The sequence below is a fragment of the Euprymna scolopes genome, chromosome 6 (genome assembly GCF_053919585.1).
Source record: "Euprymna scolopes isolate OS-2025 chromosome 6, ASM5391958v1, whole genome shotgun sequence".
Taxonomy (NCBI): domain Eukaryota; kingdom Metazoa; phylum Mollusca; class Cephalopoda; order Sepiida; family Sepiolidae; genus Euprymna; species Euprymna scolopes.
Genome location: NC_136487.1, coordinates 127,739,184 through 127,753,489, shown reverse-complemented (window position 1 = coordinate 127,753,489; position 14,306 = coordinate 127,739,184). Strand labels below are relative to the sequence as shown.

Below are 14,306 nucleotides of genomic sequence, written 5' to 3'. Positions count from 1 at the left end.
GCATTTCTGGGCACGTTTAACAACGCTTGCAGGTACTGCCTGTAGATCTTATCCGGCGATTCTCCTGAAAGCGTTGGTAATGTTCTCCTTTAGTTGGTCTGAATTGTGAGAATTATTTGCATAAACTTTTTGTTTTAAAGTTCCCCAAAGATAAAAATCACATCATGACAACCCCGGGGAACGTGGTGACCCTACTCTTTTGTTTATTGTTCTGATAGGCTTCCACAATCACTAATCTCTGATGCAGCAAAAACACCATACTTAAATAATTTTAAATATTGATATTAATAAATTGGGAAGCTCAATCTGAAAAAAAAAAAGTGGTTGGAGAAAGATTATATAGATCGGGCTACTTTTAAGTAGGAAATCCTATAGAAGCAGAATCTTACCATCTGTTTTCGTTCTCAATCGATCTGAATCATCTTTCGTTGATCCGTAAATGTTAGAAAGATCCAATGTGTGCGTATTTTCATTAATTTGCTGTTTAGGATCTGAAATTATGAAGAAGATAAATGATCTATAATATAAACCTCACCTTTCTATTTAAATGTATGTATGTACTATGTATGTATTCAGTCAGGTCATGCCATATGCTACTGGTACCATGTAACCCAGTACTACCTGCCTCATGGTCGGATCACCGGCGACTAAACTGGTTCCCCCACCAGACTTGTTTGGTGAGGAGGGTGGCTAGTCTCCGTGAAGGATTAAAAACAAGACCTTTCAAAGGGCGAATAAACCCTTTTTCGAGGTCAATGGCCAACTAGCACCGTGTGTGTTTGTGTGTATGTATGTGTGTGTTGAGGTTGAGAGGGCTCCCATAAGCCGTGGTGAAGGCAACCTTTCTAGGAGAAGCAAATCTCTGATTTAAAAAAACCATAAAGCGGGAGACCAGTACCCGCGTTAAGCTGGTCTGCAGTTTCACTTGTTGCTGGCTATCTTGCTCTTGCTTGTTGCTGGATCTCAACATTTTGAACCGAGAGAGAGACTTACCTGTCGTGCAAAGCTAAGACTCTGTAACATCATCTGTGTATAGATATCCCTCAGGCATTTGTCTATTAAAATGGTCATGTGGCGATGGAAGTCATTTTTGGGCTCATGGACTTTAAGTGTCTGAGGGAGTGGCACTCGTCTGACAAGACATTGCAATCATTATGTATGTATGTATTTATGTATGTATGTATGTATGTATGTATGTATGTATGTATGCCTAAAACCTTTGACAGAGACAACGAATTTGCACGAGATCGATATCGTTTTAAAATTCGACTCTTTGGACGACAAATATGGAACAATTGTCTAAAAACATTAATTCCTTCACCCTCAACTGTGCATTTTTCTACAGGGAGGGTCGCTTTTTCGCCAATATTTTCGAAAGACATTCCGTCTTTTCGATTGACTAGCCATTTATTTAAACATTCGTCACTTCCGCTTTGACGATGGTCACAACAGCAAAGACGTCACGTTTTTTTTTCACGTTCTTTTCCTCATTCGCGGTACAGGTTTGAGCCTGTCGGCCTACTACCACTATTTTTTTTTTGTTCAAAACACACCTTCAAACACCCGGGTAACGCCGGCCACCCAGATTAGTTAGTAATAAAAGTTTAAATGCTCCTTCCCGGCTCGTTTCAATAATCACGCATGCAAATTAATTTATACCAGAAAGATGTAGGTGTAAATATTAATCTTAATAACCGATAACAATAATGAAAGAAAAGAATAATTCGGCATACCAATTCGTTTTATGTTTAAGGAAATGGAGGCTTAATTTTACTAACTCATAAAAAACATAGAAAAATATTATCTCACGAAATATTTTCCCGTTTCCCGTTTCTTTTTTAAATATTTTTGTGACTAAAATATTAATTACTCTACGAGAAGAAACATGTTTTATTTGAAGATGCGGATGTGAGTACAGATTTGTTTTAAAGTTAACTTATTTCTAGTTTTTTTTTTTAAATTTATCAAATTACTGAAAGCGTAACGTACCAATTAAGTGAGGAAAGAACAAGCAGAATATTAGATAAAGTTTACAATGCTCCACACGTGGCAGAGTTAGACACAGGGTCATTTTTGTAATGTGAATAAAAGGAACAAAATTAAAAAAATTGTGTCAATCGTGAAGGATTTCTCCTCCACCGAGGAAGAACAAGAAATTGAAGTATAGTATCTGAAAAACAGATAATACACTTTGATTTTGGTCCGAATGCAAGAACGTCTTAGTAGTAGTAGTAGTAGTAGTAGTAGTAGTAGTAGTAGTGATACCTTCTTTTTTGCAGTCGAGTTTCGTAGATCCCACACTATTGGGTTTTGGCAAGCAGGATTTTTTGTAGATAGCGAAATAAGGATCTGTAGGGGAAAGATATATGTTGTCACATAACCTACAAAAAACAGAATATAAAAATAATTAAAAAAAAAAAATCAAATCTAAAACTTGTAAATGTAAGATACAGATATTATTATATGAAGCATAATATTTTAAAATCAAAGCTAAAACTGTAAAAATATCAAACGCGAAGATAAGTGTAAAAACGCCATTTCAAAGTTAAAAAAAAAAAATTTAAAATGAAAAAACAAGAGATTAAAACATAGTTGTTGTTTCACGACGTTTCGGCCAACTATTTGTCTGGTCTTCGTCAGGTGATTACCGCGCCGGGATAGGAACTCCGAATCTCCTAACTGCATCCTCAGTAATTACTGCCTTCCATAGTTGTTGTCGTCTCACCACGTTTTGGTCAATTAAGCTTTTGAACGACTTTGGGTAGGATTGAAACCGCTATTTTCAGACAATGCTCACCTGGAACTATAGAGATTTAACTAGACACCGCCAAAACTGGAGGGGGGGGGGCAAGTAAGTACTTTTTGACGGACCGTCTTTTTAAAAATCTACCAAAAATCAGGTAATTATCCGATCAATACGAAATTTTCAGCGATTATTAAGAGAAGAATGAACTTTATAACAGTGTACTTATTTTTCATAAACGATATTTATATACATACATTTTTTGATTACAACCCCCCCTTGTTTTGAGGGGGGTACAAATATACTTAAAATAATCATCTAAAACCGAACACAACATATTGTGTTGTTGTAAGGGACAGAATTATAGATTAAAAAAAAAATTGTTTGCATACCTTATTTTGACGTCTGAATATCAGAACTTCGATTGTGTTTAATTATCCCGCTTTTGAGTTTTGGATTGTGAAATTCGGTGAATATGTTAAGTAAAATAATTAATTTAAGTTAAGCAAAACAAAAAAATTTTTTTTAAATATTTATACGAAAAAAGCCATTTTAAAATCTTTGATAAATAAATGAACAATTTCTTTTTAGCGAGCCGAATAATGCATGACCATTATTTAACAGGGCATGCTTTGAAGAATCGATACAAAAAAAATCGATAAATTTTGTGCCCTTTGTGTTAAAAATATCATCATTTTTTCGATCCCGTTTGAAAACGTTTGGCGCCTTTCGACTACGGTGGACCAAACGCGCTGAAATAATTTTTTTTTTATTCTGCTTTAAATTGCCCCCCCCCATTTTGGGGAGCCTGGCCCCCACACACATACACATTAAAAACCAAACTCATACAAATGGTCACCCATCTGGTACTGGCCAGCCTCAGCGTTAATAATACATAGAAATTTTCGTCACTGAAAAATATGTTTTTTTTTGGCCAATTTGGTTTTCCATAGTTTGCTTTTTATTAAGCACAAACGTAAACATTGTCTAGATCGACGCGTAGTAACTGGTTGCCTATATGAATAAGTGGAATTATTTGAAATCCAGGTACTTATATTATAATATTTTTGCATATTCTCATAGAAAATCATCCTAAATCTTAGTTAAACAACAAATAAATAAATAAATTATTTCAAAAACCTTTTTTTAAAAATATTTATGTACGTTTTTGTGCAAGACAAAAAATGTCAATTGTTAACTTTTTGGGAAAATTTAACATTTAAAATTTAATTAAAAATAGTAGAAAAAGTTTTACATTATTCTGTTTTCTATATGATAAAATTCAGGGTTTTATCTTTCTGGAAAAAAAAAAGTTACTCAGAAATAATGGATTTTAATAAATGTAATTTCGTTTTAAAAAACAACAACAACAACTTGATTTTTCGACCATTTTTGGCAGTGCCTAGATTTAACGTCTCTATCACCTTCGCCACGGGCCCAGAAGTGCGATTAAGGTTGGATTTTTTTGGTTTTATAAATCCATATTAATTTATTATCTGATCTTCCATTGTCCGTACATAATGGTATATATATATATTTTTTAATTAATTGGAATGATTGCATTATTTATTAATTGACTTATTGCGGACTATTATCCTCATGTTGAGGATAATATTCGCAATAAATAAATAAATAAATAAATAAATAAACAAGCGTTGCAATTCATTAAAACAAGAGATTAAAAATTTTGAAAGAAAGTTTAAAAGTTATAAAAGTAGTTAAGCATCGAAATAAATTAAAAGACTGAAATACAATGCTAAAACTTTGTAAAACTGTTTAAAAAAAGCAAATGATAAGTTTTAATCTAAAAGTGAACATTTTTATGCGAGAAACTTTAAACGATTTAGAAACAAAGTTCAAAGTTTAAAACACAAATTTAAAAGTAAAAGGAAACATTGCATTTGTAAAGTTTTTATAAACAAAGCAAAACAGAATATCTCCAAGAAGCCCACACCCAATAATTTATTTTTGACTCTGTCCATCCCCACGGTACACATCTTGGAGCTCACCGAACATCCCGCAAACCCCACCCATTTGTTTTGTCCATAGACTGCCCACTCCCACTTAGGAAATGACTCCCTTGTTTTCGGTGGTGAACCGGAAAACAGGAAGCATTTCAGAATTAGATTAGGAAGGGAGGATTCCTGTTAACACATCATCATTAGCATTTTATTTGGTTTCTTTATTTTGTATTATTGATATTTTTCCTTATTTTGGGTGTTTTAATGCTTTCACCCCCCTCCCTTTCATCCTCATATATCATACACATCACAACTTCACCATTTCATATTTCATACATATCACAACCTCATATATCATACACATCACCTAATTTTTGTAATATATATATATACATATATACATATAAATATATATATATATATATATAAATCCCTAATATATATATACGTTAACATATATATATATATGTTAGCATTGTAAATATTGTAAATAGGTCATTTTCATCTCATCTGGGTAGATTTAAAATAGCTTAAGTTCATAGAGTGAATGCGGTATTGTGGTGATTGCAACTAGTTTTAGGAAATAGACCAGTGGACGACCCCCCGACACCCCCCTCATTCCTTCATGGCTCCATGCCTAATCATAGAGTTGTATCATTTTTTCGTTATATAGCATCTGCCCGGCACTTGTGGTCTGCCCTAAAATATGTAATATAATTTTCATGATAAATAAAGGAAACATTGCATTTTTAAAGTTTTTATAAACAAAGCAAAACATTCAAAAAGTAAAGTAAAACATTCAAAGTCAAATGAAATGCATAAAGGCAGTGAAAAAAACAAAACAAACAAAGTTAACTATTTTAAAAGCAAAATTAAAACTTTCAAATTCGTTGTTTAAAGTTTTGAAGGTAACCTTGGGAGGTTTATGTACAAATTAAAAGTTGTAACGATTGAATAAAAATAGAAGTTTTAATCAATATTAAAAGTTTAAAATGAAACGTGCAACGTACTTATCTTTCTTAACGTCTAATTGTCTAATTGAAAATGAAATTCAAAACATGAGGTTAGAAAGAACGACCACGTGCGTATTTTTTTAAATAAAGAAATGTGTATTTAAAGTTCCAAATTCCATATATATATATATATATATATATATATATATATATATATATATATATATATATATATAATATATGTATATATATATATATAATATACGTTATACACTATATACAATATAAATATCCAAATATATATAATGTATAATATAATATATATAATATATATATAATATATATATATATATATATATATATATATATATATATAATATACGTTATACACTATATACAATATAAATATCCAAATATATAAAATGTATAATATAATATATATAATATATATATAATATATATATATATATATATATATATATAATATACGTTATACACTATATTATCCAAATATATATAATGTATAATATAATATATATAATATATATATAATATATATATATATATATAATGTATGATATATATAATATCTATACAATATATACAATCTATATAATCTATATATGCATAATTTATAATATATATATATATATATGAAATATATAATACATATATATAATATACTAGCAGATGTACCTGGCGTTCCTTGTTATTAAACGTAACATTATATTCCTTTAAAATATGAAGTTTTAAAAACACCGAAAGGAACTGAGAAAGGTGCATGTGTATATTATGTTTTTTCTAAGCAGTTCACTTCTTAGCTGAAATCGAAACCAAAACCTAAAGACAAGTAGTCAAGTACGATAACCATTACACCAGCTTTCCACGGTTTATAAAGCGTTTCCAAACCACACGAAACAGTTGGCACTTCGATAACCACCAAGTACCAATTCTTCAATTTTTAACCCTTAGCAGCCCTTTTTGCGAATTAAAACCGATTAAAAGGTTTTAAACGTGTCTGAGTATCCTATATAACAAATTTCGTTGGTTATATAGATTTAGAAATATCCTCACACATACTTTTTCACTTTTATAGATGTACAAGATTCAGCATAAACAACACGCTTTTTATTATTTAATGTCTGATCGTATATGTTCCATAATTAATATTACTTTTTTCATTTCAATGAATACACTATTATTCGGTAGTTTGAGAAATTAATATGATGCATTAAAACTAGTTAAAGAGAAAATAAATTAAAAAGTTCTGTGTATATACTAGGTGTTGAAATTACAACTGTGTTCTGTTTATATCAGTTTAGAAAAAAGTATTTACAAAAATTAACAAGTACTTACCCAGCATTTTGAGTTCTGAAAATAAAACAAAATTAAGGTGTAAATTATTCTCATCAACTCATTACTAAATTAATAAATAAATCAATTGTCTTGTTCTATATGTGATAAAGCAATTGTAATCAAGGCAAAATAATGTTTAAAGCTTCCAGAATTCATACTAAAAATTTCGCATTTTGACACTGGGCGTAATAGATGAAAGTATTGGTTAACAAGCAGTTCTACGTAACGATTATTGGAGGTTGTTAGTTTAATTATAACGGGAGATCAGTAAAAATCACATATTCACAAAATCCTATCGGTTAATGAATGTGGAGATAAGAACAATTTGCCCTGGGAATCAAATAAAAGTTTGACTCCAATATTCAGTATGTTTTTAATTTACTGTTATGGTACGTATTTTTAAAATACTTTTATGTATTGCTTTTATTTTTAATGTTATGCATTTTTTTTACTTAATGTTAAGTTATATATTGTTATGCAACGCGTTGTTTTTAGGTATTTTATGTCATTATTGTTTTGATTTGCGTCATGTGTCTTATCTATGTATTAATTTTTAATTTAATTTATTTATTGTTATTATGCGTTTTTCTTAATTATTATGCGTTGTGTCTATGTATTGCTATTATTTTTTTATGTTATGCATGGATTTATTTAATTTTATTTATTATGTTAATTATTCTTTTATATTTATTTTCTGTTACAAAATGTATACTTTTCTTTTCTATTCTTTTATATGTTTCATTCCATTTTTTCTTTATTCCATTTAAATTTCTATAGCAAATATTGACTACATTTTCACTATTTAATTATTAATTATTTAGTTTTGTTAAACATCCGCGCTTTGTAACATTACTAAAACTGCTTTCAAAATACTCCTGGGCTTTCATACTTTCTCCCTCTAGTTTTTCGGATATCCCTTAAACTTAAACTTTTCCTTAATTTTCACCGCCAAACCAGTTAATCGTTACTGGCAAATATATTTACAGGATACGTAGCTAAGAACTTCCGGTTTTTATTAGTTTACCACATTCCCTGTTTATTCATTAGTTTGAAGTAGTCGCTATTTATTTATTTCAAAATAAGTAATTGTTTTTCCGGCTACAAATTGAAAGAACATATTAAATTACGGTAATATTTTTTAAAATCAATAACTTTTTAATTACTTTATGGCGATTATGCCATATATAAAAATGGGTGTCGCGGTCATCACAAGAAAAATACAACTTGATTTTGCATGCTTCAAACTTTCATTTCTGAGTAGAATTAAAGTGTTGTGGTCTCGTAAGGATCCGGAAGAAAAGACACAATTCGTTAATTAATGGAAACAAAATATATTAAATGAAGCCAAATACAACAAATGAAGGGTGTGGATATACGTCAGTCCGACTGCCACAAGTGCAAGACTTGAGTATAACTGCCGAAAGACATATCCTCTTGGTCTTTATAGTGAGTGAAAGAGTTCATTATCTTCGGACTACTGTTGTCACCTTGAGTGTCATTTTCACAATTTTTCAGTCGATGTAACCTCCGACCTTTTTCAGGTGTATCTAGTTGAACTTGGAATATTATTGTCGAACTCGGGAATCTGGACAGAATTTCGAACGGAGCACTTTATTTACTTCATTTTTGTTCCGCCAGCTATGACTGGATAGGGATCCTAAGTAATTCGAAAATGTATTTTTCGGTTGCCCACAATGAGGATTGAACCTTCAATCTTTAGAAGAATATCAGGTTCTTCTGGTCTTTACAGTGAGTGGAAGAGTTCCTTATTATATGTAAGGTTGACCATAATAGAAAGGCTTTTTGGCAACACTGAGTATCATGATTTATTTGTTCCAATAAAGGAAAAAATAAATATTATTTCTCGAAAGAAAAATAAATTTAAAATTTCAATAGATGCGTAATTTTCTGTAAAAGGATATTCTCTAACGCGTACTTTTAAAAAAGTTGTTTAACGCTTAAATTTTTAAACTGCCTATATCAATCGCAGAGAAGTAATTTGGTATCATTTGGTTTCTTCGGAACTGTTCTCATATCGAGTTTTATTTTCACAACGTTTCGCTCGATGAAAACTCCGACCTTCTTCAAATGTATCTTTCTGACGATAATCTCTCTATCGAACTCGGGAATGCTATATCTCATTTTGAAAACAATGAAAAAGAAGAGGAAACACAACGTGTCATCTAGACAATATCGCAGAGTAGAAAAAAAAATCTATTGCTATGTGCCATCTACACACCAACGAAAGAGAAGAGGAAAGAAAACAAACTGCTTCTACGCATCAACTAATAAAGATGAAAAATAACCAACAACACAACAAAATTTTAGCTGCTTATGTAATGAGCCGACGCCCGAGAAATCTCTTGTGATCAAAGAATTGATTCAACCCTTTTCTTTGTCAAATGGAAATGTTATAGTTTTGTTCCCATTCACATCGAATATACAATAGAAATATATTAATCTAAACGTGAAATGACATATAAGAAAATCAAACACTACTTACGAATTGCAACAGGTATTTTCTGAAACTAAAGAAAAACAATATATATATTATCAAAGAACAACAACAACAAAAAACAAAAACAGATTAATACACTTATATAAATATACACACATACATACACATACGAGGCTTCCAGACTTTAATTGTACAGGCATTTAAAATGGACACTTGAAAATTCAGTATGTTATTGCTATACATTTTCTGAGATGACTGACACATTTTTATCATTTCAGGTTCAATTGAACAGCTACAGCAAGAACTTGAATACACTCTACTAAAGCCTGATGAATTTTAAAAATGCAATAATGATATGAGGACACTTTAGAAGAACGATATGCAATAAAATTCTAGTTTAAACTTGGAAACAATTCGACAGAAACGTATAGGATACTTCAAACTGCTTTTGGACCATCTTGCATTAATCAAATGTTTTGAGAAGCATATGAGATTCAAGGATGGCGGAGCCTGTGAGGGATGATAAGAAGTGTGGGAGGAGTCAGGAAGTCAACTGATTGGCCAAATAAAGAACTACATGGATAAAAACAACCGTGTGTCTATTAAGACAACAAGTGCAACGTTTGATGTCAGTGTGGGAACTGTTACACAATTACTCGAGAGGAACTGAAGATGCGGAAGATTTGCGCAAAGTTTGTCCCAAGGATAAAGTACACAACTCCATCCTTGTAACAGACTATTTGATCAAGATAAGCATCAAGACAGTTTCTCACCCACCTATAGTCCAGACTTTGCTCCCTGTGACTTTTGGTTATTTCCTAAGCTCAAGGAAAACCTTAGAGGCTCTCGCTATGAGAAAATTGAGGAGATGAAAGAGGTTGTGACGAGGGTCATTGACACGCTCACAGAAGATGACTCCCATAGAGCTTTCCAAAAGTTATTGGAACAGTATAACAAGTGTATTGCAGCTGGAGGGGATTACTTCGAAGAAGACTAGAGTTTTATGCGTGTACTATCAATAAAAAATGTCCATACGAAAAAAGTCTGGAAACTTATTTAAGGCACCTTGTATTAATAAGAAAAAGTTTTAATTAAAAAAAAATCTTGAACTATCGTTAATTTTAAGAATACATTTTTTTTTTACATAGGCGTCACCACTTATCAAGGCCGATAGGTCACTCAAGGATAAGGGTTAAAGAGTGTAGAGTAGTCAAGAGGACAACATAGTAATCGATAGTAATGGAAGTTCGGTAAATTTGTTAACTTAAGTGGAACGGCTCATCAGAAACTTGTTCACGTTGGACTTGAAGACAACCATATTATAGACAGCTGGAAAGCAGGAAAACAGAAGACAATTCCACAGGCGTGCAGTTCTAAGAAAGAAGCTTTGATCATGGAATCTATGTTTAGGTTTAGGCAAAGATAAAGAGTGGGGAAAATTATTGATAATGTTTTCAGCTAGTCTAGTGTTTCTTGTGAAAGTTTGGCGAGGGGGGCATAGATTGAAGCTCAGTCGAACACTTTCCATGAAAATAACGATAAAGCAGAGACAAACTCGCAACATCTCTTCTGTGAGATAGAGGTTGTAGTGAAGAGAAAAGGACATCTCCCACCAGGCCACGAAGTCTATTTTGAACCCTATCAAGGCAGGACAAGTCTTTTCTAGCAGGATCCGACCATTTTTCCAGCGGCCTTGGCAACAGATTTGATGTACGTATTCCATTTAAGATCAGGAGTAAAGGTCAAGCCCAGAAGCCTGTCAAAACTTGAGACCTCCCCAAAACGAGAGCCATTCATTTTAATTGATGCCAGATGAGGATCAGAACGTTGATGATGTAAAGATAGAAGCTTGGTTTTAGATGCATTAAAAGTAACCAGCCACTCCTTTCCCCATTGTACAACGTGATCAAGATAATGAAATTGTATAAATAAATAGGATATTTTGAACTCCTAGGATTTATTACATACTTCAGATAAACATGAGCTCAATGGTTGACACATTATGTCAATTAAAGTTTATATATTTTAATCAGTAGAATAAAAATTCCAAAAATATAGTTTATACTCACGCTCCAATTCTAATACTCGTTTGGTTGAATGTTGATTTTTGAGCGTTGTTATTTCGTAAGTGGCTTATTCTGATGAATAAATGATGAGAAATACATATGCATATATAGATAGAGAAAGATAAAGCTGCAGTATCAAGTTATACTAACGTCTGTAGGAAGTTAGGTTATGCTGGAAGTACGTGGCAGGAAAGGGTACAGAGTTTTGTCCGTAAGAAGTTCGGCGTTAAAATGACCATTTTTATTGCGTTCCACTATCCTACCAGAGGTGGGAAGGGGGAGGTTCATATTTTGATGTACTTATTGTTTAAAGAAGTAAAAAATAATCCCAGAGAAATTAATGGAGTTAATTGTTGTTCTTTTGATTGCTTTCATCTTTCTAGCCACAAAGCGAAAGAGGAAAAAGTATAATTTCTGAAACTGTAGCTGTAACGATGGGAAATCTGTAGGCATCGAAGAAATCTCCACGCGGTACTAGAACACAGAAACATGCTTACATTAATAATAAGTTAAAAATTACAAGGAAGATTACTTACCGTCCAACAACTTTGTCTTGTACAAATCATGTTCCACAAAGCGAGCGAAGGTAGGTGTTATAACAGACAAATCTACAGACTCATTAGAGGTTGATTGGAAAAAAGTGAGACTTATATTTCGTGGACTTGGTAATGGATAGCCAAAGTAACTTATGTTTCTTGGATATTTATTTTCTGTTAAAAAGAAATAAAAGAATATGTAAAACAATTGTTCAATACTAAAATATGGAAGAAATAAATTAATTCTGTGAAAACGTGTGATCTATAATTTTAAATAAGAAAAAAAAAGACGTTTACATTGTCAGATTTAATATTTAAATATGGAAAGAATAATACAATTGTATAAAAATATTCACTCAACTCGTATAATATTTAGATAGGGAAAATAATATATTTGTATAAAAGTGGGATCTAATATAAAAATATAGAAATAATAATATCATTATCATATATAAAAAAGGTTATTCCATCACGTGGTACCATATTTAAATATTGAAAAATAATATAAATATATGAAAGGTATTTTTAATAATGTGGGTTAATGTTTAAATATAAGAAAATGCAATTTCTTTCTCACAGAAAAGATGTTGGGAGCCTATCTCTTTTTTATCGTTATTTTCATGGTAAGGGCTCATCTGAGCTCCAATCTATGGCCCTTCCTCGACAAACTTTCACGAAAAACACTCGTCAACCTGAAAACCTACTGCTCAAAACAACACGGTATTACAAAATGGCTTACTAGGAAGCTATCAGGGATCTTATCAGAGATGCTCCATGGGGAAATATCTTTTCTCTTCCAGCTAAACACTGCGCAAATGAGACAACTGAATGGTTCCAAACTGCAATTGAAGCACATGTTCCCACACGGAAATTCTATAGCAAGCCCCACTCTCTCCAATGGTTTACTTCTACTTGTGCAGCTGTCACTGCTCAGATGCAGCATGCAAACCGCAGATTCAACCGACATAAGTCCAGTTCAAACAGACAGAAGTATATAGAAGCTAGAAGTAATTGTAAGAGAGAAATAGCGATAGCTAAGACAGAATACACTGAAACCACCAGAAAACGCATCGAAGCACAGAAATTCGTGATTTTTGGAAAATCTACAACAGTGTAGTAAATAATGGGCAGTCAACGATTCCTCCACTATCAAATGATCATGAGGTTGTTTACACGGCAACTGAGAAGGCTTATAAGCTCACCAGTCGGTTTGCATCAAACTCCACATTGGACCCGGCACACCACCCCCTCCCTAACTTTCCTTTGCGGACAGACGCTACACGAGATGGTTTGAAAATCACCACTTCTCAGGTACATGATATCATAAAAAACCTAGACATCTCAAAAGCATGTGAACCTGATCTCATCCCGGCTGTGCGATTAAAAAAATGCTCCGCTGAGGTTGCTCCAGTTCTCTCCAAACTTTACAAAAATGCTTTAAAGAATCTTGTTTTTCTGACTCCTGGAAAACCGCTTCTGTTATACCAGTTTTCAAGAATTTTAGCGAAAGAAATGACCCATTAAATTATCGCCCCATTAGTCTTCTCCCGCTTTTCGCCAACATATTTGAGTTCTTAATTAATCAAGCTCTAGTCCATCACCTTACAGCTACTAAACTCCTGACGGACAATCAATATGAATTTAGGCAAACCCGTTCCACAGCAGATATCCTAATTGTAATCTCTGAACGTATATACCGTTCACTGGTCAAAATAGAGGAGAGTTGAGCGATAGCACTCGATATATCTAAGGCTTTTGACAGGGTATGGCACGATGGTCTTCTCAGGAAAATCAGATTATATGGTATCACTGGAAGAAAACATAATGTAATTAAATCCTTTTCAATTAAGAGAAAAATGCAGGTTATCCTCGACGGTCGTACATCTAAACAATATGATATAAATGCGGGAGTACCTCAAGGGTCTATCCTTCGACTTTTATTATTCCTGACATTCATAAATGACCTCCCTGATACCATTGTTTCTGAGATGGGTATATTTACTGATGACACCACTCTCTATAACAGGCACGAAGGGAAAACAAATGAACACATATCGAAGGAAATGACAGACACACTAGAGGATGATCTCCAATCTGTAGTGGAATGAGGACAAACATGGATGGTCACATTCAATGTTGCCAAGACTAAGCTTGTTTCCTTCATTAATTACAACAAACCTTCACTACCACCAATAGCAATGGCCAAGAACACATTACCCGAACGTACTTCCTT

At 32.5% G+C, this 14,306-nt stretch overlaps 1 protein-coding gene across 1 annotated transcript in view; it reads right to left on the bottom strand.

The window, feature by feature from the left end:
* The window catches only part of LOC145277954 (immunomodulatory peroxidase-like), a 61,361-nt gene that overhangs the window by 30,172 nt on the left and 16,883 nt on the right, over positions 1-14,306 (bottom strand). The window contains exons 5-9 of the mRNA XM_080130063.1: positions 12,074-12,247; positions 9,517-9,541; positions 7,014-7,028; positions 2,266-2,381; positions 390-491 (exon numbers count right to left, since the gene is read on the bottom strand). Coding sequence (XP_079986189.1) covers positions 390-491; positions 2,266-2,381; positions 7,014-7,028; positions 9,517-9,541; positions 12,074-12,247 — 432 coding nt within the window. The remainder of the gene's footprint in view (positions 1-389; positions 492-2,265; positions 2,382-7,013; positions 7,029-9,516; positions 9,542-12,073; positions 12,248-14,306) is intronic.